At 44.7% G+C, this 24,956-nt stretch overlaps 1 protein-coding gene across 8 annotated transcripts in view; it reads right to left on the bottom strand.

Moving 5' to 3' along the window:
• Nucleotides 1–24,956, bottom strand: part of LOC139267314 (clathrin coat assembly protein AP180-like) — a 375,181-nt gene that overhangs the window by 19,200 nt on the left and 331,025 nt on the right. For all 8 annotated transcript variants that reach the window (XM_070885426.1, XM_070885432.1, XM_070885424.1 and 5 more), the window contains 5 exons: nt 24,183–24,213; nt 21,936–22,050; nt 19,806–19,829; nt 6,449–6,508; nt 6,115–6,219 (listed from right to left, as the gene is read on the bottom strand). In XM_070885426.1, the coding sequence (XP_070741527.1) occupies nt 6,115–6,219; nt 6,449–6,508; nt 19,806–19,829; nt 21,936–22,050; nt 24,183–24,213 (335 nt within the window). The remainder of the gene's footprint in view (nt 1–6,114; nt 6,220–6,448; nt 6,509–19,805; nt 19,830–21,935; nt 22,051–24,182; nt 24,214–24,956) is intronic.

Genomic DNA, 24,956 nt, shown 5'->3' with positions numbered 1-24,956 from the left:
AGCACGGGCCAGTCCACACTGCGATATGAGCGCACTAGGTCCGTGTAGCAGAGCTGGTCTCCAGTCATCTTGGTTAATCCTTGCTATTAGACCAAGACCTAGCTCTGTCAAGCCCGTGTGGTGGCCGGTGTGCAACGGTCACCACGTGTTAAAAAAATCCACGCACAGGCACCTTCCACCTTTCAAGATTTAGTTCAGGACCTGGAATTTTAGGTCCTTCACTGAAACACCTGTGAACTTTTTGACGTGGAAGCAAGTCATCCTCGATTCGAGGGACTGCCTATGATGATGATGATGACCCAGCATGGACTGGGGGAAGAGCTGCCCTGGCTCACTGTCTGCTCTGGGACACTTTGGGACTTTAGCTCCAGTCACTGTCGAGCTCACCAGCTGTCCTGATTCCCACCAACCCTGGGGGCCCTTCAATGGAGATTGTGGTCGAGATGTTTGTGTCAACCATTAGATCCTAAACACAATCTTTGTTATAACCATGCATCAATTGCACCAGTGCAGCCTTCGGCCGCCTGAGGAGAAGAGTGTTTGAAGACCAGGCCCTCAAAACTATCACCAAGCTCATGGTCTACAGGGCTATAGTAATACCCGCCCTCTTGTATGGTTCAGAAACATGGACCATATACAGTAGGCACCTCAAGTCGCTGGAGAAATACCACCAACCGATGTCTCCACAAGATCCTACAAATCCTCTGTAAGGACGCACCAACATTAGCGTCCTCGACCAGGCCAACATCCCCAGCATTGAAGCACTGACCACACTTGATCAGCTCCACTGGACAGGCCACATAGTTCGCGTGCCAGACACGAGACTCCCAAAGCAAGTGCTCTACTCGGAACTCGTTCATGGCAAACGAGCCAAAGGTGGGCAGTGGAAGCGTTACAAGGACATCCTCAAAGCCTTCCTGATAAAGTGAGACATCTCCACTGACACCTGGGAGTCCCTAGCCAAAGACCGCTCTAAGTGGAGGAAGCGCATCCGGGAGGGCGCTGAGCACCTTGAGTCTCATCGCCGAAAGCATGCAGAAATCAAGCACAGGCAGCAGTAAGAGCATGCGGCAAACCTGTCCCATCCACCCCTTCCCTCAACGACAGAGTCTGTGGCTCTCGTATTAGACCGTTCAGCCACCTAAGGACTCATTTTAAGAATGGAAGCAAGTCTTCCTCGATTCCGAGGGACTGCCGAGGATGATGATGATGAGCATCAATTGTGGATACAAACCCTATTTAGCATATAACGTTGGAAACTGTTGTCTTTCCATGATAGTACCTAATCAATTAGCTTATGCTATGCTCGACACGTTTGCAGAGGAAGATATCTAAGAATCGTGTGGAGCCTAGGCGCACCGGAGGAGGGCCTGTAGAGTTATGTATGCTCACCGAGTTGGAGGAATGCGCTGCGGCACTGTCGGCAGCCATCGCCTGTGGTGAGGCAGAGCCCTCCCTTGCATCACGTGAATAATGTGCAAAGCAGTGTTAATTCACAGTAATGTAATGGCAATTCATATACGAATGATGAAGGTTTGCATGCAGCTTCTGTCGTACTCTCAGGTTAACAACATAACACAAAAATAGGAGCAGGAGCAGGCCAACTAGCCTCTCTAGCCTGCTCTGCCATTTGATATCATTGCTGATCTGATGTTGGGCTCAGCTCCAATTCCCTGCCCGCTCCCCATAAACCTTCACTCCCTTATCATTCTGTCTATCTCCGACTGATCCAGCCTCCACTGCTCTCTGGGGCAGTGAATTCCACATAGATGTACTACCATATGATGCAGTAACGTCTCTCGGTCACATTTATTGCAGTAGTGCTGCTCCTCCTATGTATGCCAGCGCAGCGCAAGAATCCCTTCCGTTCTAATAAGCTCAATTGTGTTTTGTAGGTCCCACAACTCCGATGGCGCAGAGGGAAGCCACACCTGTCAACGTGCGGGTGGTCATCACCATGGGTGCCGAGAAGGGCGACACATTCGAACCAGAACCAGAGGAGGAGAATGTTATGCAAAGGGAGGAGGATGCCCCTTGCATCCAAGCGGACGTTGTACCTGCGGCCACTTCGTCGTCGTCTTCGACAGAAGTAGTAGTGGGTCCAAGCGGCTTGCAGCCTGCGACTTCAAAACGTTTCGTGCTCACGCCGATCCCACGGAGGTTGAGTCAACGAAGTCAGCACACACCGCTACTGACAGATTGGATTGAGGGCATGATCAGACTGTGCATGGAGAGGGTCACGATAAGTCGCAAGCTCCTCCAGGCGTTTGGTGTGTTCACGGGGAACATGTCCCAGATGTCCGCTTGCATATCAGAGGATATGCAGCAGATGTTCTGGAGATGCTTGAGCAGACCGCCACCATCCATGCCTTGCGGCATACGAGATTGGTGGGAAATGGCGCTGTCTCACCAACCGTCAGCACAGATACGAGTCAGAAGGAAGAACTTCCTTCTGGCTCGGAAGTCATCTCTTCAGGTAAGTCTTCCCCTCCACCACCTCGAGCCGATCCTGCCACCGTCACCTGCCCCCCACCCACCCCAACAGCAGGAAGTCTTGAGGTCGCCCGCTGCACGTCCGTCTCGTCTCGCTACCTGGGGATTCAAACGGGGGGCTGAGACACAGGGGGGGGGGGGGGGGCGGTGAGTACAGGACCTGGAGGGAAGCGTGGCCGCAAGTAGGGAGGGGGGTGTTAACATTTTTAAAATGTAAAGTGTTCAATTACTAATTTTTTTAATTGCATTTTACAATTGTTGTGCAGTGTCTTATAATAACACAAGGCAAGGTAAAACATGAATACAATTGTTGGAAAACAATGGCCAGGCCAGCCAGGCAAGGATGAAATGGAACACAACTGCAACTGTTGTCTTTCCATAACTGCAACTAAGTTCATGCCAAGTGTTCATTTATGAGTTGCTGACGCAAGAGTTTTGCAGCTGCGTAACTCCCACGGGGTTTTTACAGTCTTGCGGGGGATCGTGGGAGCACGTGTTCATCGCCAGGCTGATTGTCCTTCCAGAGGTCCTCCTCCTTGTCCTCGTCTATCTCTTCCGCCTCCACTCTCTCTTGAGGTGGACCTGCAACCTCATCTGGCAATTGTTGTCCTCTCCTTATAGCTAGGTTATGCAACATGCAGCACACCACAATAAACTCAGTGACCTGGTCAGGGTTGTATTGCAGGTTACCTCCAGAGTGGTCCAGGCATCTGAAGCGTTGCTTCGGCACTCCAATTGTCTTTGACGATATTGCGTGTAGCTATATGGCTTTCATTGTAACGCTTCTCAGCTTCCATCTGGGGATTACGCAGGAGGGTCATGAGCCAGCTGGCAAGGCCATATCCTTTATCCCCCAGCATCCAACCGTGACCTTGTGACTGACTGTTATAGGTCAGAGACAGTGCTCTCACGCAAGATGTGCGCATCATGGATGCTGCCTGGAAAATTAGCATTTACTGTCAGGATTATTTGGTTGTAGTCGACAACGAGCTGCACATTCAGGGAGTCGAATCCCTTTCGATTACGAAACACCTCCACATCCTGTGCTTTCAGGCAATATGTGTACAGTCTACTGCTCCCTGCACCTTGGGGAAGTGTGCTATTCTCGAGAAACTCAAAGTCCTCCCGGTCGGTGCCTCCCTGGTCATAGGGAAGCTTATAAAGTCCATCCTGCATGCATAAAGGGCTTTAGTCACCTGTCGAATGGAGCAATGTGTGGCATGCTGAGACATACCACAGATGTCGCCAGCTGAAGCCTGAAAGGAGCCCGATGCAGAGAAGGAAAGTGCCGCAGTAACCTGCTGGTAAACTGCAGATCTCCCTTAATTAGCTGGAATATCTCAGCGATGACCTCCTTTCGGAAGCACAGCTTCCTAAGTCACGTGTTATCAGACAAGTTAGAAACATAGAAAATAGGTGCAGGAGTAGGCCATTCAGCCCTTCGAACCTGCACCACCATTCATTAAGATCATGGCTGATCATTCACCTCAGTACCCCTTTCCTGCTTTTTTTCCATACCCCTTGATCCCTTTAGCCTTAAGGGCCATATCTAACTCCCTCTTGAATATATCCAACGAACTGGCATCAACAACTCTCTGCGGTAGAGAATCCCACAGTCAAGAAGTTTCTCCTCATCTTGGTCCTAAATGGCTTACCCCTTATCCTTAGACTGTGACCCCGGGTTCTGGACTTCCCCAACATCGGGAACATTCTTCCTGCATCGAACCTGTCCAGTCCAGTCAGAATTTTATATGTTTCTATGAGATCCCCTTTCATCCTTCTAAACTCCAGTGAATACAGGCCCAATCGATCTAGTCTTTGTTATGTCAGTCCTGCCATCCCGGGAATCAGTCTGGTGAACCTTCTTGCTATTGAGGGAGTGCAGCGAACGTCCTTCCTCAGATTAGGAGACCTGAACACAATATTCCAGGTGAGGCCTCACCAAAGTCTTGTACAACTGCAGTAAGACCTTCCTGCTCCTATACTCAAATCCCCTAGCTATGAAGGCCAACATACCATTTGCCTTCTTTACCGCCTACTGTACCTGCATGCCCACTTTCAATGACTGATGTACCATGACACCCAGGTCTCGTTGCACCTCCCCTTTTCCTAATCTGCCACCATTCAGATAATATTCTGCCTTCGTGTTTTTGCCACCAAAGTGGATAACCTCACATTTATCCACATTATACTGCATCTGCCATGCATTTGCCCACTCACCTAACCTGTCCATGTCACCCTGCAGCCTCTTAGCATCCTCCTCACAGCTATGATTGCTTTTCCCTGCAAGTTCGGCGGATGCAAGGTCTCCTCCTCTGCATCAGTCTGCCACCTCTTTGACTGGGCTCTTCACTAAACTCAACCTGAGTCTCCAGCATGTGAGCATTTACAAATAATGGTGGAGAAGTTACAGACCCCATCACTATTGCTATAAATGCCCTTAATAAATATGTGAGCAGGTCACTAAGGCCCTTAAATAACTCACAAATTGAAATTATCCTGATAAGCCCCTTCTTCAAACAGCCTCTTACTACTTCAGACGTTCAAAATGGTGTCCGTAGTGTCGAGTCCTGTGAACAGTGCCAGGTAGGAGCAGCTTTTCTCCAGCGATCTTCTCGGCGAGCCATCAGCCCGGCGATGTGGTGAAAATTGTGGTGGGCAATCACCTTGACGATGTGAAATTCTTGTGCGCCAAAAGTTGGGTCGCCGATCTTTCAGCCCAACTTTCCATTTACATTTTTTAAAATAAAGTAAACTGCGATAGCCTGCTTATTTGGGCGATAGCCCAGCGATCATCAGTGGAAAGTCTAACCCTATGTGTTCAAGTGTCTGAAGTGGGCTTTAACTACAAGCTCTTGACTGAGAGGCAAGTGTACCATCACTGAGCTAAGGCTGATATCTGCTAAAGAATAAAAGATCATTGCTCTCTGACCTCATGTAGATACTTCTTTCATATTTTGTGAAATTTTCACCTTCAACCAGAGCTTTGTGCAGTATGAAAACATACTGGGAATTTAGTGCATGCTCACCATGATCTTCAGTCAATTAAAATGAATAGTTAGAAAATCATTGGAGTTACAAATTCCCAATATGTGCTCCCAGCACACAAAGCTCTACACGTATCGTGCTTATGAAAATTTACCTCAGACTTTTAGTTGCATGTATATTGCATAATAAAATGGGAAGTTTTCCCTTTACTCAGAAGGAATATGATGGCCCAGGATGACGGCGAACTGGCAGCATTTGCCATCATTCCACTTTTGAAACTGACTGCAACTTTAGGATTTGGTGCCTGTTCGTTGATTTGAATTGAAGATTGGAAAACTTGAAGTTCACGACACAGGGCCCTTATGCAAAGCGTACTTCGGGGCAGCGCCGCCTTTGCTTCGCTGGTGACCGCAAATTCTGGGCCATTGCCTCGCGTTTTGGATGAGAATGGAGTAAACCCAACTAGCAGTGACGAGCTCAACTGCCAGGCAGCACTATGATTTGAATTTGCAGTACCCAGCGAGACCAGGTGGCCATATCTATACATTTTCAAACACATTTTTCAGACGAGTCTTTGGATAGAAATAATGATCTTGATGATCAGCAATATTACATTCTTATAACAAAGCTTACCGGTGCTCCAGGAACTGCTCCAGCTCCAAATGCAGGTCTCATCATGGGCTGAGGATACATCATTGACTGCTGAGGCATCATGGGTACACCTGCACTTGTCGGTGGCTTAATCAAAAAGCATATTTAACGTGAGTATTTGAATTGTTTAAAAAAAAGAGATATTGTGTTAGTGAATTTTCAGTTTTAGCCAATTTGCCCAATCAGACTACGTTTAACAAGGTAGCAAAATAAATTATAAATTTAAAATTAGAACAATACCTGTTGAAATAAAAATATCTTATAGAACTTAATTATCAGCAGTACGTTGAGTTTTCATGAATCTTCTACTACTTACTATCCCAAATCCTGGTACCGGTTGAGCATTAGCTGGGGGACCTCCAGGTGGAACAGCTCCCTGTGAACAATTCATAGCACAACAGGTGTGAGTATATTGGTACAGATTAGTTTAATTTAAACTTGCTTTTGCAGTGAAAAGAAATGGTGGAACAATCTGTTATGCGAGGGATGAAAAATGATCTAATCGGTACAATTATCTATCTTTGGTAGGGTCTCATTCTTTGAGTCGTATCCATCATGTACAATAGGATTAGCCATAATACAGAATAGGGAAATCCCTTGAGATCATCCATTTAAAAAAAAAAATCAGAACCTACCAGCAGTGTTAAATTCACAGCTTGCCTAGCTCCTTTATTGAAAAAATGGTCCTATGTTCTAACCTACTCTCTCTTCTTTTCCAGACAGCAGCAGAGAGACCAAATGAGACAGGGGAAGGAAAGAGGGTCATTTATATATATAATATAATATATATAATATATAATAAAAATATATTATATATATTATATATATGGATTTTAAATCAGAGAAGATAGCTACACCAATGGGAGGTATTTTTATTTTTATTTTCATCCTCATTTACTTTCCATATACAAAGATTTCACTAGATATATAAAGTGGAACAGGATCATTTTGTTAAGGCCATCTTGGGGTCCAAAGTCTTCAAAGCGTAATCTCTCCTTAGCAGAAAGGTCCAAATAATAATTAGAAAAGACTTCAAGACTGCTCCAAGTAGATAGCTTGCAAATAAAACTAAGAGAAATCTGGTTAATATGGTCATAGAAGTTGTCTAGCATAATTTCTTGAGATAAGATAAACGGAGACAATTTTAGACCACATATTGAAAAAGAGCAAACCTATATTTGTGAACAAAGTTTCAGTTCGGTGGTTTGAGCTGCCGTGCATCTTCCGTGAATCATGATGTGGGTGGTTGATCAACAGTTTTACTCTCCATCGGAGAACAGCAGGCTACAATGTTTGCCAAATGCACACCTGAATTATGTCAAGTCAGTAGGGACGGAGAATAAAAAGCGGAAAACCTTTAGACAACAACTAGCTTATCATTTTGAGGCAGAGAGAGGAACTGTGCTCGATCATCGAATCAGAGAACGATACAGCAAAGGAGTCCATTCTGTCCATTGAGCCTGCGCTGGCTCTTTGGTAGAGCTATCCAATTAGTCGCACTCCCCTGCTGTTTCCCCTTAGCCCTATAATTTTTTTCCCTCCAACTATTTATCCAATTCCCTTTTGAAAGTTACTATTGAATCTGCTTTCACCACCCTTTCAGGCAAGGCATTCCAGATCACAACAACTCACTGCGTCATTTTTTTCCCCAAATGTTCTTTTGCCAATCACCTTAAATCTGTCTCCTCTGGTTCCCAACACTTCTGCCACTTGAAACGGTTGCTCCTTATTTACTCTCTCAAAACCGTTCATGATTTTGAACATATCATTCAAATCTCCTCAACCTTCATTGCTCCAAGGAGAACAACCTGAGCTTCTCCAGTCTCTCCACACAATTTAAGTCTTTCATATATAAGTCTTTCATACCTGGTACCATTCTATTAAATCTTTTCTATACCCTCTCCAAGACCTTGACATCTTCCTAAAATGTGGTGCCTAGAATTGAACACAAAAGTTCAGCTGAGGCCTAACCAGTGTTTTATAAAGGATTGGCATAACTTACTTGCTTGCTTTTGTACTGTATGAGCTGGATTTTCCGGTTTTTTGTATTTTGGGGTATTATTCGTGGCAGTGCGCAAAAGTGCGCCCTAGCCAAAACTTGGCGTTGAAGGAAGCAGCCATTTTGCGCATGTGCATTGAAATCTTAGCATTTTTCTTCTTGGTTTCTTTTACGGTTGCAAACGCAAATGCAGTGCGCGCCAGTTTCCTGCGAGCATGCGCATTTAAACCGCTCCACACTTGCTGCTCCTCCATTTCAGCCACTTCTGCTGAAATGGAGGAGCAGCAAGAAAGGCAGTGTGCCACGCGCTTCAGCCAGGAGGCTAGTGAAGCGTTGGTAACGCCGGTGGAGAGGAGAACATCAGAAATAGGAACAGGAGTAGGCCATACGGCCCCTTGAGCCTGCTCCGCCATTCAATATCATGGCTGATCTGCTCATGGACTCAGCTCCATTTCCCCGCCCGCTCCCCATAACCCCTTATCCCTGTCTTAAATTTATTCAATGACCCAACTTCCACAGCTCTCTGAGGCAGCAAATTCCACAGATTTACAACCCTCAGAGAATAAATTTCTCCTCATCTGTTTTAAATGGGTGGCTCCTTATTCTAGTCTAGTCTTCCCCATCAGTGGAACCATCCTGTCTGCAGCCACTTTGTCAAGCCCCCTCATAATCTTACATGTCTCGATAAGATCATCTCTCATTCTTCTGAATTCCAATGAGTAGAGGCCCAATCTACTCAACCTTTCCTCATAAGTCACCCCTCTCATCCCCAGAATCAACCTAGTGAACCTTCTCTGAACTGCCTCCAAAGCAAGTATATCCTTTCGTAAATATGGAAACCAAAATTGCACGCAGTATTCTAGGTGTGGCCTCACCAATACCTTATATAGCTGTAGCAAGACTTCCCTGCTTTTATACTCCATCCCCTTTGCAATAAAGGCCAAGATACCATTGGCCTTCCTGATTACTTGCTGTACCTGCATACTATCCTTTTGTGTTTCATGCACAAGTACCCCCAAGTCCCGCTATACTGCAGCACTTTGCAATCTTTTCTCCATTTAAATAATAACTTGCTCTTTGATTTTTTTTCTGCCGAAGTGCATGACTTCACACTTTCCGACATTATATGGGCCTCACTCCATCTTGCTGGGGAAGCCAGACTGCTCCCTCCTGTGTTTAAACACATATGGAGGGACATTGCAGAGGAGGTGTCTGCTGCAGACATTGTGCCCAAGACTGGCGCACATTGCCGAAAAAAATTCAATGACCTTTGGAGAATCGTCAGGGCGAGTACCATTAGCATCTATGCATGCTTACAATGTGGATATCTGAATGGAATATATGGAATTAAGGACAGTAAAGTAAACGGGATATATGAAAATGTATAAGCCATGGAAGAATAGCTGGGAGAATGTCAGATTGCAAATAGTGCATCATCAGCATAGCTAACAGTCTGTCTCAAGGTTTCAAGTCACTAATCCTGCCAATAATATCTAACTGTAACATAAAATAAATCTGCAGAATTGCAAGGTCTCAATTAGTAGTCACACCATTAGATTGAAACATTTAGAGGCAATGCTTGAGCTTTCAAGAAGAACATCTCATATAGATTGACTAATGAGTGGCTGAGTTAGACTGTCAATCCATTTGTATTTTGTTATCTGATTTCAAAACTGTATAACTGTTAACGCTTTACGATGTAACTTCACCTATCCGTAGGGAGTGTGTACGCTCTATCCAGAGAGTATATCTTCTGTCTGATAGGTCTTACTGGCCGGTAATAAAGACTGCTTTATTCAAAGCACAAGAGGTATTCGACTCAGTAATTTTACTTAACCAGATTGAGGTAAAAGAATCCAGGAATTTACAACATGACTTCTAACATTAATCTCACACACTATGTGACGTTTGTCATGCATCTGGTCCCTCAACAATCTGTCGGGTGGCTCTCACATAAACAAAGATGAAGGCTTACTTCGGCACCCAATGGGTTTTAATGATCTAAGCACACAATTTGCATCATGAACATCATCCCTCGCAAACCACTCCAACTGCTCCCATCGCTTTCTGAAAGGTCACTTACAGCCCCCATGTTAGATGCCTCTATCCTGCCAATACATACTGACGAAGCACATGCTCGATCCAAACAGATTGAAGGGAGGCCACTCGAACATTCACACACAATCACCTACTCTACTGCGGTAGGCATATGTGGCATAACAGTAGAGAAACCCTTTTTGATCCCTTCCTATTTTTCTTTTTGCAGTCCAAGCACTCCCATAATCGAAGAGAGCAGCTGCGGACAGGCGGTGGTCCGCCTCAAACAATCCCGCTAACGGATGTGGAGGAGAGGGTGTCTGCCCTCATTCGAGTCCCAGGTCGGACAGTTGCCAGAGGCGATGCTGAGCCCCCTTTGGGTGGTGAGGGTATTGTAAATGGATGGCCCGACTCAAGACACTGTATTGAGATATTTTATGGAGTTGTGCCGGCCCTTCAAATGAACCTGTGCAATGCCACCTTCCTCATGTCACCCAGCCCCCTCCCCTGCTGCCAGCCACTCGTCTGTTGTTTTCTATTTCCAGGTGACCAACCCGAGGTGCAGCATCGCTCGAAGGACACCTCCACTTCAGGCCATGCTGCAGACAATGAGGAACTGGTCCGGCAGAACATCACAGCCCACCAGTTTCCCCATTGGCACTCAATTCATCTGGTGACAATGCTGACTTCCCGGGGTTTGAGGATTCGGAGGCTCCTGGCCCCAATGGCATACAGCAACACAGTGCTGGGGTGGAATCTCGCAGGGCAGCTTTCCAGAGAGGGGAGTTGGCAAAGTCGGTCTGTTCAAAGACAGGCAGACGTGGAACTGGACCTGGTGGAAATGTCCAGGGAAACCACAATGATGCACCGTGATCTTATGGATGTATTGGAACGGATCCCAGCGAGCATCGACATGTTGTGGAGGCAGCATCGCAGATTGTCATTGCAAGTCACGAGTCCAGCAAGGCCACCATGGACCACACACAGAGGCTAGTGGCTCTCGAAATGACAGTGGAGTTCCAGAGTGTGTGGCACGTGCAACTGATCAGGCCGCAGATGATGAGTGGCGCATCACAGGCACAAGCTTTGCTTCAGCTTGAGCAAGTGATACAGTCCATGTCTGATTCCATATTCTCTGCGTTCCCCACTGTCCAACGGAAAAATGACGAGTCTAGAGCCCTCTGGATGTCTAGGTACTTGCAGGGGAGGATTAAGAAAAAAAAGGAACACTTATGTCATATCAACAGCTAAATACTATAGAATCTTTAGAGGAATATAGAAAGTTAAGAGGCAAAATTAAAAAGGATATTAGGAATACTAAGAGAGAGCATGAGAAATTCTTGGCCAGTAAAATTAAGGAAAACCCAAAGATGTCCTATAAATATATTAAAAGTAAGAGGGTAACTGAAGAAAGGGTAGGACCTATTAGAGACCATGAGTGTAATCTTTGTGTGGAGGCAGAAGATGTTGGGAGGGTTCTTAACAAATACTTTGCATCTGTTTTCACAAAGGACAGGGGCAATGCAGATACTGCTATCGCGGAGTGTGATATTCTCGATGAAATAAATGAGAGAGGAAGTGTTAAGGGGTTTAGGAGCTTTGAAAGTAGATAAGTCCCCAGGCCCAGATGAAATGAATCCAGGCTGTTGAGCGAAGTAAAAGAGGAAATAGCAGAGGCCTTGACCATCATTTTCCAGTCCTCTTTGGATCTGGACATGGTGCCAGAGGATTGGAGGACTGCTAATGTAGTACCCTTGTTTAAGAAGGGAGAAAGGGATAGGCCGTGTAATTACAGGCCTGTCAGCCTAACCTCAGTGGTGGGAAAATTATTGGAAAAAATCCTGAAAGACAGGATAAATCTGCATTTGGAAAGGAAAGGATTAATTAGGGACAGTCAGCACGGATTTGTTAAGGGAAGATCGTGTTTGACTAACCTGATTGAATTTTTTGAGGAGGTAACCAAGAGGATCGATGAAGGCAGTGCATACGATGTAGTATATATGAACTTTAGCAAAGCTTTTGATAAGGTCCCACATGGTAGATTGGTCATGAAGTCCATGGGATACAGGGCAAAGTGTCAAGTTGGATCCAAAATTGGCTTGGAGGAAGGAAGCAAAGGGTAATGATTGATGGATGTTTGTGTGACTGGAAGGATGTTTCCAGTGGGGTTCCGCAGGGTTCAGTACTGGGACCCTTGCTTTTTGTGGTATATATCAACGATTTAGATTTGAATATAGGGAGTATGATTAAGAAGTTTGAAGACAACACTAAAATTGGCTGTGTGGTTGATGATGAAGAGGAAAGTCATGGGCTGTAGGAGGATATCCATCCACTGGTCAGGTGGGCAGAGCAGTGGCAAATGGAATTTAATTCAGAGAAGTGTGAGGTGATGCAATTTGGGAGGGCTAATAAGGAAAGGGAATACACACATTAAGCGATAGGCCACTTAATAGTGTAGGTGAACAAAGGGACCTTGGAGTGCTTGCCCACAGATCCCTGAAAGTAGCAGGCCAGGTGGATAAGGTGGTTAAGGCGGCATACTTTATTGGCTGAGGCATAGAATATAAGTGCAAGGAGGTTATGCTTAAATTGTATAATACTTTTGTTCGGCCACAGCTGGAGTAATGTGTGCGGTTCTGGTCGCCGTATTATAGGAAGGACGTGATTGCACTAGAGAGGGTGCAGAGGAGATTTACTAGGATGCTGCCTGGAATGGAGAATCTTAATTATGAGGACATATTGAATAGGCTGGATTTGTTCTCATTGGAACAGATGAGGTTGAGAGAAGACCTCATTGAGGTGTACAAAATATTGAGGGGCCTGGAGATAGTGGATAGTAAGGGCCTATTTCCATTGGTGGAGGGGTGCATAATAAGGGGGCATAGTTTTAAGGTGGTTGGTGGAAGGTTTAGAGGGGATTTGAGTGGGGTGGGGGGGGGGGGGGGGCTTCCTTACCCAGAGGGTTGTGGGGATCTGGAACTCGTTGCCTGGAAGAGTGGTGGTTGCAGAAACCCTCACCACTTTTGAGAGATGGTTGGATGGGCACTTAAAGTGCAGTAACCTGCAGGGTTAGAGCTGGTAATTGGGATTAGACTGGATGACCTTTTGTTGGACGGAGCAGATACAATGATAAGTACTGCAGGGAATAGAATACGGCCAGGGTGATCTCCTGGACTAGTTTCGATCGCCTCGATGGGTTGGAGAGAAATGTTCCCAGAATTTTTCTGCCTAAATTGGCCAGTGTTTTTCATCTGGTTTTTGCCTCTCCCAGGAGATCACATGGCTCTGGTTGGGGTGGATTGTAGAATGTTTTTGTATAAGGGGTGTCACAGTTGTGTGAGGCGGACTGGTTGGGCTGGGTGCTCTTTGCCTTTCCGTCATTGTTCATAGGTTTATATGTAACCTTTAGGGCTGCTGACCAAGGCCGTGAGACTCTTTGTCGGCCGGTGTGGACACGATGGGCCGGAATGGCCTCCTCCTGCGCTGTAAATTTGTAAATTTCTAAAGGTCAGCAAGTTGTGCGTAGACATCATGTTCCAGTTGCTAAGGCCCAGCCCCGTCGGAAAGTCAATGGCTTCAAGAAATGGCAGGTGGTCTCTTACTCAGGATGACAATCGTCCAGCTCGATCACTCATTTGCCAACCATGCACCATAAACGGTTGACATCCCAGCCACTTGTGATTGGTAATGCCGAGGAAGAGGTGCCCCAGTTGAAAACCGGGGTCGGGCCTTCCAGGCCAGGAGCTGGTCCAGTGCTTGTGGTCAGACACTGTCTGCATTGTCTGGCCCCACAACACAGCAGCCCGCTAGCAGCCTTGCTGTACGTCCTGAGGCCTCATTGAGGAGCAGCAGGCATGGGAGGGGGTTGAAGGGAAAGGGGGGAAATATCTTGAAGATTCATTAAGGGCTGGCAACACGTAATTGCCAGGAATGTCTCTATCATTTGTCCACATTGTATAGTTCTGTGATAACAATGCAATCCTGTTCAATAGTGTTGCTGCATGAAGCAGTGTACTTAGCAGTGTACTGTAACATTACATTTTGTTCACTGCATGAAGCAGTTTTGTGTTACTTTCGATGTTGTTGAGTGCAGGGAGCAGGTGTGTGTTAATTTACATGTTGCTGACTGCAGGGATCAGTTCTGAGCTCATAAAGCTTTAACCATTGTATAGTTTGGGGGAGGGGAGGGGGCGATTGAAATTGTTGCACTTTGATAAAAATTATTGTTTGACCTTTGACATTGGTGTCGTGTGTCTCACTCGCAGAATCGGTGGACAATAGCCAGCATGGTGGCATGGAGTAAAAAGGCAACACTCCAACCTCCCTTTCCCCGTTCAAGCAAACGGTCAATGATGAGCTGCCGACATAAGGCTCTTGTTGCGGCCACATCTCCACGCTGCTTCCCCTGTGGTTGTGGTGGACGCGATATCGGCTCCTCTTCCTTGTCTTCCTCCTCCTGAGGTGGTCCTGCAATCGCCACTGGCAATGCCTGTCCCCTCATGATGGCTAAGTTGTGTAACATGCAGCACACGACAATGAACTCGAGACCTGTTTAGGGGAGTATTGAAGACTGCCTCCAGAGCGGTCCAGGCATCGAAAGCGCTGCTTCAGCATGTCAATTGTCAGTTCAATGATGTTGCGGGTAGCTGCATGGTTGTCATTATAGCGTTGCTCGTCTTCTGTGACAGGGTTCTGGAGGGAGGTAATGAGCCAGGTGGCCAGGCCATATCCTTTGTCCCCATCAGCCAGCTCTGGCCATGTCTTTGTGCTGAAACATTCGTGAGACACTTGCTTTCACGCAAGATGGAAGAGTCATGTATGCTCCCTGGATAGCAGGCTAATACTGTGAGGGTGCGCTGAGTGTGGTCGCAGACCAGCTGAACGTTTAGGGAGTAGTATCCCTTTCGGTTTGAAGACCTCTGCATTCTGTGTTGGTGCTCGCAAGGAGACGTGTCTACAGTCAATGGCACCTTGAACCTTGGGAAAGCTTGTAAATCGTCCAAACCCTGGAGTCCTCTCATTCTGGCTGTCCCAGCTCATTGGGAACTTTATGAAGTCCATTCTGTGTGCGTACATTGCCCTCATCACCTGGCGAATGCAGCAATGTGTAGCTTGCTGCGAGATGCTGCACATGTCCCCTGCTGCTGCCTGAAAGGAGCCGGAGGCATAGAAGCCCATTGCCACTGTAACCTTCACCTAGACGGGCACTGCAGATCTGTTGGTGCTGGTAGGCTGTACGTTTGCCTGTAGCAGCTGGCATATCTCTGTCAACACATCTTTTCTGAAGTGCAGCCTTCGAACAAAACTCCACTTTTCTGATGCGCAGTATGAGCGATGTTCCCTGTAAACCCGTGGAGTGGTAAGGCCTCCTCCCCAAACGTCGACGACCTCTTCGATTCCGTTGACCGCCATGGCCAAGAACCCTTATTCCAGCTTGAAGCTGCCTGCCAGTAGCAACCAGCATTTGCTGGCGGACTACCATTTCCCCCGTTGAAATCTCTTACTGACCTTGAAAACAAAGGGTTAAGTCATATAAAAGTGCTGCCTTCTGCGCGCAACCTCCAGCCTTCCTTTAAATATGCCGCCAATTGCACCTGCTGCACCCTGGGACTGGCTGCTTTTTTCGGTCTTTTCCTGGGGCGGTCGCTAAATCAGGCATTAGGGCTGAAAGTTGCAACTGGGGCACTAATGCAGCCTTGCACGACGACGACAGTCAAAACGGAGGGCGGGGCGGTAAGTTTCTGTGCCGCCGCAAAAACATTGGCGAAATCTCCGGCCGGGTGCTAAATCCTGGATGCACTGCTTGATGTCAAAAACACCATTTACTGTCCTGCCGGGGTGCGAAGCACAAAATAGAACATCCAGCCCTGTAATCTCTATTAATAAAGCCAAGGATCCCATATGCTTTTTAAAAAAAAAAACAACTTCTCAACTTGTCCTGCCAGCTTCAAAGATTTGTGTACGTAAAAATATCTGTTCTTACATCCCCTTTAAAATTGTACAATTTAGTTTATATTATCTCTCCTCATTCTTCCTACCAAAATGCATCACTTCACAATACTCTGCGTTAAAGTTAATCTGTCATGCGTCTGCCCATTTCATCAGTCTGTCGACATCCTCCTGAAGTCTGTTACTAACTTCCTCATTGTTCATTAAATTTCTGAGCGCTGCAATACTTGCAAACTTTGAAATTATGCCCTGTAAACCCAAGTCCAGGTCATTTATATATAAAAGAGCTGTGGTCCTAATACCAACCCTCCTGGTAAACATCACTATATTTCCCTCCAGCGTGAAAAACAATGGTTCACAACTACTCTCTGTTTTCTGTCCCTTAACCAATTCCATATTCATGCCATCATTGGCCCTTTATTCCCATGGACTTAATGTTGCTAACAAGTCTATTACGGGTTCGACCTCCAAAATCCGGAATCCAGAATGTTCCGAAATCCGGGCCGATCCGTGGCAGGATCGTCCGGAAACCGGAAAATGTTCCGATATCGGACTCCCCTTGCCTTGGCGAACCGACTTCACCCCAGCCCGACTTCGCAGCTCTGACTTTGCCCTGGCTCCCCTCCCTCCCCTTTACCTCGGCTGTCTGAACCCACCTGCCTCGGGCCAGACAAGGAATTCCTCCTCGGTGGCGGGGCCCTGCCCGAACATTTCCTCGGCGATAGGGCCCGCCCGATCAGGTCCTCGGCGGCCGGGCCCACCCGAACACTTCCTCGGCGGCTTGCCCCCGTCCGACGACCCGAACAGCTCCTTGGCGAGCACCCCTCCTGCCCCCCACCCTCCCGTTTCTGACGTTCTGAAATCCGGAAATACCCGAACCTGAGCTCGGGTGTTTCCAGATTTGTGACGTCAGAAAGACGATCCGAAGTCCGGAAAAACACGAAAAGCGGCTCAGCCTCGGTCCTGAGGTCGCTGGATTCGAGAGATCGAACCTGTATGAGGTACTTTATCAAACACCTTTTGAAGGTCCTTAAACACAACACCTGCACTACCCTCATTAACCCTCTGTTACTTCATCAAAGAACGCAATCAAGTTAATCAAATAAGATTTGCTTTTAACAAATCTGTGCTGACTTTCATTTATTTGCCCATACTTCTCAAAGTGTCAATTAATTTTGTCCTGGATTATTGTCTCTAAAATTTACCCCACCACAGACGTTAAGCTGACTGACCAGTAATTGCCAGGTTTATCCCTCTCCCTTTTTTGAACAGGGTGCAACATTTGAAATCTTCCAGTCTTCTGGCACCACTCCCATATCGAAGGAGGATTGGAAGATTGCAGCCAGAGTCTCAGCAATTCCCACCCATATTTTCCTCAGTCTCCGAGGATGCATCTTATCTGGACTGGGTAACTTTTCTAATTTTTAAGTACTGCCAACCTTTTAAATAACCCCTCTTTATATATTTTCATCCTATTCAATATCGCTACTACCTCTTCTTTTGCTGCTACTTTGCATCTATCTTCACTACAGAAGGGGATGTTGCCAAAGTACTCATTTAGTACCTGAGCCATCTCCTCTCCCTCTACATGACGATCTTTTTGGCCCCCAATCGGCCCCACTCTTCCTTTGACTATCTTTAAGCTATTTATATGTTTATGAGACTTTTGGGCACCCTTTTATGTTAGCCGCTAATCTATTCTCATGCTCTCTCTTTACCCCTTTTATTCCCTTTTTTAGATCTCCTCTGAACTTTCTGTATTTAGCAAGAGGTCCCGACTGTCTACTAAAAGCCGGCAACAACATTTAAAAAAAATCCTCAACGTGCTTTACTCTAAAAAGGCTATGTGCTAAAACACTAGGTGATTTCATTTGAAATCTTGAGAAAGGTGCATATAAAAAAAACTCCGCATTTTAGATGTGGCAACAGCAAAACACTGCAAAGAATAAACAAATTAAGGACGGGCATCTGAACAACATGGAAACAATGGGGAGGGGGCATAATGTGGTTTCTGCACAGCTCGTAAGTTTTGAGTTCTTCTTGAATGGAAGACAAATAAATTCCTGGTTAGAATATAAGCAGTATTTTTTGGAAAGGAGTAAACTGATCTACGAAAATAGTTTGTTCGAATGACTCTTGAGGATTGAGCATGTCTTCTCAGTTTGCAAAATATATCCATTTCACAACAGGTTAATAAGAAACTGCAAAATTATCAATTACAGGGCATAAACCCATTCTTTTAAAATGCTAACATTTCTTATATTAGAGCCCATTTTGCTCGTCTAATATGGAGCAAAGCATACAAATGAATTTCTCATTAGCTTAGATTAGTAGAGCTGGATGTCATATGATGCCAAAGGCTGCAGAAAAAGGAGTAACTTAACTGAACAGCAATAATATGAATTGTTGGGCAGATTAATTTATTATGTAAATAGAAATTGAACAAAATCCACAGCAATTCTTCTGTGGAATCTGAAAACAATCAGAGGCGCAATTAAAAAGAAAATGTTAAGATCCAGTATTGTATCTTCAAACCAAAAACATAACCCATATTTTCTTAGAAGCAGTTCTAAAAAAATTATCTTCTCTGGAAATTCAAATGCACAGAAACAATTCAAATCCACAAAGTGTTTGAAGAATCGCACTACACAAAGAGTATTCGTACAAACTACACGTCATGAGAATATATACTGGTTCAGTACATCATGAAACAATAATTGTTTAAGTGGTTCAAATGATGACAAACTACAAGGGTCAAGTTTACCAGTTAGCTTAACAGCAGAGCTCAGTGGCTGCAACCCTCTGATAAACATCTATTATATGGATTATAATAATTATTTTTTATTGAGCTGAGAACACAAAGCTAAGAGTTTTGACATGGATGTCAATTATTTCATTCCCTGCAATACTGATACACTGATGTCATAACAGCTTTTTTCGAAAATGAATTATGTAAGTGCCACCATCCTCCGATAACATTTGAAACATAAAGCAATGAATTTGTGAATAGGATCTTATCCACTTGCAAAGAGAACTAATTTCCAAGCATAGAGTGCAAGCAAAGGGATAAATGCAAAATTCAATGATGAACTATTTGGTTTATATCAACTATGAATGCCAGAGGCAGACAAACTTTTCAGCTAGTTGACATCCTGACCAAATTATAAAACAGTAGTAACAAAAGTATCAATAACATGTACTACTGTATGTTAGTGGGCGAGCCAATGTGTTTCCAGCTACATATTTGAGTAAAGTTAATTTATAAAAACCACTTTGTTTTATCTAACATTTTAGGCAATGAAAATGGAGAGTTGAGATAGTAGAAAAAGATCCAATCGCCGTAAAGCCTTGGAAAGCTCTGTGACTGTTCTTTTTAAGAATCAAAGTCTTAAACACATATGGCACTCCAGGATATCTTACAGGAAAAACCACATTGTCTTGTACAGCTAATCCATCTTTCACTTCTTGCCTCCTACCTCCATCTCCCTTTCCTGTGTTACAACCATTATCTCTTAATCAGCCGTTTCATACCAGTTTGGGGGGGGGGGGGGTGGAGTTCTGTGAGCTATCATGCAGTTAATATTGACAGATTAATACTTTTTGCAGAGTCAATATTGCTAAAGAATGCGGATAGGAAAATGGTTAGTAACGTTGTCAAAGGCTGTAGCATAGAATAGGTCTCACTTACATAACCTGGGATTGGCCAACCGTTCTGTTAAGGAAAATTGTAGTTAAATATACTTTACTTCTCACTATTGATTATTTCTAGTAACTGATACACAATACAAATGTAATAACTTAATGAAAGCTGTATTTGAAAGTTAATAACAATGCAAGAATTAACATCTCATATTAAATTACATGATTCTGAACACTTCTACTGAATTATGCTAGTGAACCACTTACACTTGCAATGTCATAGCAGCTGAAAGACACAACTTGTGGCTACAATAAAAATAGTCAGCCAGCAGGCACTCCCATAAATGTGTCCATCTTATTGGAGCCATCAATCTACCTTTCTGCCAATGGAGTGGCCCAAATAACAAATTTCAATAAGTTATTTCATATTGTTTCTGGAAGGAAGAGATTGGTTCTAAACGCCATTGTTTTACCATATTTCAGCAAATTTCCACCATATGACTTGATATGTACACTGCTGTCACCCTAGAGTCATTTCAGACAATCATACTGAGGAATTCTTCCAGATCAGAACAGCAACCCTGTGCACATAGAACAATGTGTATGATCGAATCCATGCTGCATGTAGGCATGGACTGTTTCATTTTCTGAGTTGCGAATGGAACCATCTTCCTGGGAATCGGGGAAAATTCTCCACTGGCTGGAGTCATACCTAGCACAAAGGAAGATGGTTGTGGTTGTTGGAAGTCAATCATCCCAATCTCAGGACGTCATTGCAGGAGTTCCTCAGGGTAGTGTTCTGGGCCCAACCATCTTCAGCTGCTTCTTCAATGACCTTCACTCCAACACAAGGTCAGGAGTAGGGATGTTCATTGACGATTGCACAGTGTTCCGTTCCATTTGCAATTCCTCAGAAGAAGCAGTCCATACTCAAATGCAGCAAGACATGGACAATATCAGCCTTGGGCTGATAAGTGGCAAGTAACATTCGCACCACACAAGTGCCAGACAATGACCAGAGCCCACAAGCAAGAGTCTAAACTTCTTCCCGTGATATTCAATGGCGTTACATCGCCAAATCCCCCACTATCAACATCTTGGGGGGGGGGGGGGGTCACCATTGATCAGAAACTCAACTGGACCAGCCACATAAATACTGTGGCTACAAGAGCAGGTCAGAGGCTGGGTATTCTGTGGCGAGTGTCTCACCTCCGGACTCCCCAAAGCCTTTCCACCATCTACAAGGCACAAGTCAGGAGTGTGATGAAATATTCTCCACTTGCCTGGATGAGCGCAGCGCCAACAACACTCCAGAAGCTCAACACTATCCAGGACAAAGCAGCCCACTTGATTGGCATCCCATCCACCACCTTCAACATTCATTCTCTCTACCACCGGCGCTCATAGCTGCAGTATGTACCATCTACAAGATGCACTGCAGCAATTTGCCACGGCATCTTCAGCATCACCTCCCAAACCCACGACCTCTACCACCTAGAAGGACAAGGGCAGCAGGTGCACGGAAACACCATCACCTGCAAATTCCCCAGAATCCTGACTTGGAAATATATAGCCATTCCTTCATCATTACTAGGTCAAAGTCCTGGAACTCCTTCCCTAACAGCACTGTGAGAGTACCTTCACCACAAGGACTGCAGCAGTTCAAGGCGGCGGCTCACCACCACCTTCTCAAGGGCAATTAGGGATGGGCAATAAATAGTGACGCCCACATCCCGGAATGAATATTAAGAAAAAATGGTAGAATCACTGCAGCTCATTTTTCTGGAATCAATACTCCCTGGACTACATGAATCACCCACACCCCTTTTGAAACACCAATGTACCGTGTCCACAAAAAAGTCACTCACATCCTGAGGGAAAGAAAAAAAGTTTCAGGGCAAGTTGCCTCGACATTCTATTGTGCATCTTCGAGGCTGATGACAGAGTTACATTAGCAGAGAACTGTGAGCAGGTGTCCTATCTACCCTCATGGCTGGAAAATGCTGTAAATGAAAGCATTTACATTTATATCCAACAGGAAAGTGAGGATACCAAGTGTGAAAGACCCACATCACAAAAAGTTCATAGGGCTCTAGAAGCAAACGGTGTTGAATCAACATCTTCATAAAATAGTAAAAAGCTTGAAAGATTATTTTGTGAAGCAAAAGTGTGAGAGTACCATTTGATTGCTAGGTGGAGTGCCTGCTGACCAAGCTGTAGTTGGAGCAACCTTCGGCTGCCAGTTTGCTCCGCCTGTCAATTTCTTTTCAGAGGCATTCCATTGAAGGTCACTCCTGTAATTACAATAAACTTATTAAAAATGGGTTAAAAATATGCAACTCAGTTATTCCTCTTCGGGATGTGTAGATTATTCACATGCAATGATTTACATTTTTCAATATTTGAGACAATAAATTCAGAAAGTTTACTATACATAGTCATATGTGCATACTAAACTCCAATTACATTACTGTTGTGTATCTGTAAAGCATGCACTCCCATGTTCCGCCACCGGGAGCGCATCCCATGAAGTCCCAAGGGATCCCAGCATCCCTTGGGAGCACTGTATATAAGCCGGCCCCCTCAGGCCTGTTCCTCACTCTGAAGTGTCTTAAGACTGAGGTCACTGTTACTTTAACCTCCCTGTGTGCAGTCTCATCTGTTAGGAACACAATAATTACAATAGAGCTTATTAATTTAATTTTGCTCATTTTACACCAACAAATTATATTGTAATGTTGTAAAATATATATTCAGCAATATTTCTAAGTTTCACTCGCATAAAGTCTGTTTGATGAGCTTAAAAAGGGGTTTTAATTTTCAAAATGTATATTCCTCCAGCCCATAAAAAACACTTACACAGCCAGATTAGGATACAGATAGATTGGCAAATGCAGTTTAAATAACGTGCACTAAGTGGTTTCATTTTGATAAATACCAATTTCAAATGTGAACAAGTGATTTTTATGAAATGCAAGAACGTGTGATGTGTTAACAGTGTAAATGAAAAATTAATTGAACACCAGGCATGGAAAAATTTCAGACATGGATAGTTTTCCATCTCATCATGGATGGCATCATATCTTTTCAGCAAAATAGGTCATCCCTCTTCCATACTGATGTGTCTCTTTTCCAGGAGAGTTGATAATTCTCCAAGGACACAATCAAGTCGATATCCAGTTAATTTTAGTTGTGGCATATTTCTTCAATTACCACAGAATGAATCTTTAACTTGTGCAGACAGACAGTGTGACTGAAGAGATCACCCTTGAGTTGCCCCCTCACAGCAGATGAAGGGCCAAGATGGAGATGGCTTGAGCCATGCATATTGTGTCCTGATCTACTAATTGGAAAATGCCATTAGCTCTGGAATCCCCCAAGGATCTATTCCTTGACCTCCTCCTATTCCACATTTACACTCTGCCCCTCGGTGACATTTGAAGACATGGTGTCAGGTTCCACATGTATGCTGACTGTTGTGTATCTGTAAAGCATGCACTCCCATGTTCCGCCACCAGGGAGTGCATCCCCTGAAGTCCCAAGGGATCCCAGCATTACTTGGGAGCACTGTATATAAGCAGGCCCCTAAGGCCTGTTCCTCACTGGAGTGTCTTAATAAAGACCAAGGTCACTGTTACTTTAGCCTCCCTGTGTGCAGTCTCATCTGTATTAGGAACACAATACTGACGACACCCAAGCTCTACCTCTGACCCCTCCACTGCATCTCTCTTGTCAGCCTGCTTGTCAGACATCCTGTCCTGGATGAGCCATATTTTCCACCAGTTAAACATTAGGAAGACTGAAACCCTTGACTTTACTTCCTCTTCTATAAATGCCATACCCATGCCACTGATTTCATCCCCTCCCCGGCCACTGTCTCAGGCTGAACCAGACTGTTCACAACCTCAGAGACCTATTTGACCCCGAGCTGAACCTCCAACTCCATATCCTATTCATCACAAAGATCGCCTACTTCCACCTCCATAGCATCTCCCGTCTCTGCCCCACCTCAGCCCATTTTATATGAAAACCCTCATGCTTTTGTCACCTCCAGACTTGACTATTCCAACGCTCTCCTGGCCAGCCTCTCATTCTTCACCTTCCATAAACTTGAGCTGATCCAAAATTCTCCTCCTTGTATCCTAACCTGCACCCGGTCCCACTCACCCATTGCTGATCTACATTGCCTCCCAGTCTGCCAAAAACCCCAAATTAAAATGCTCTTCCTTATGTTCAAACTTCTATGGCCTCGCCACTCCCTAACTCTGAAGCTCCTCCAGCACTGCAATCCTGAGAACTCTGCACCGGCTTGTAAAAGAATATGCAATTCTAAAACAATTTTGAAAAGAGCCAACTTCAAATTAGGCTAATGGTAATTATAAGCTGGCATACATGTTAACAAGCTTTTAAATACAACTTTACTTACTTCTTTCCTGGAGCAGGAGAAATGCCCAGGTCTACAAACAGAAAGAGAAATATTAGACTAACCAAACATTAAACTATTATTTTATGTGACATTGTTAATTAGACACAAAAATTTGATGACAGTCCTTTGGATATAGTTATCTAAATATACCGCATATATAATAAATACATCAATAGTGGGACCAGGAAATAAGGGTGACTATCACTCTTACTTTTTCTATAAAGCCACAACACCCACCCTTGCTACATCCTGCAAGAATGCTCACTCAAGCGCACATCTTGAGACTTTTAACCATAGAATATTCTCAACACAAAAATCATAGTATAGGACAGCGCTGAAGGAGGCCATTCGACCAATCAGGTCTGCACCGGCTCTTTTGAAGAACAATCCGATTAATTACACTCTCCACTTCTTTTCCCCATATCCCTGCAATTTTTTCTCCTTCAAGTATTAATCCAATTCCCTTTGAAAGCTACCATTGAATCTGTTTCCACCAACCTTGTTGGAATTCAATACAGATAAATGGGAGGTATTACATTTTGGTAGGGAGGTCATTTATTAATTGAAGGGTCCGAGTCTGGGTGGGGTAGAGGAGCAAAAGAATCGTGGAATACAAATGCACAAATCACAAAGTAGCGACACACGTTAAAAAGGCCATACAAAGCAAACCAGGCACTGGGGTTTATTTCTAGAGGGATTGAATTGAAAAGTAGGGAAGTTATGCTGAACCTGTATCGAAACTTAGTTAGACGATACTTAAGAGTACTGCGACAG

This window comes from Pristiophorus japonicus, chromosome 7, assembly GCF_044704955.1.
Source record: "Pristiophorus japonicus isolate sPriJap1 chromosome 7, sPriJap1.hap1, whole genome shotgun sequence".
Classification (NCBI taxonomy): domain Eukaryota; kingdom Metazoa; phylum Chordata; class Chondrichthyes; family Pristiophoridae; genus Pristiophorus; species Pristiophorus japonicus.
This window is presented reverse-complemented; position numbering and strand designations above follow the sequence as displayed.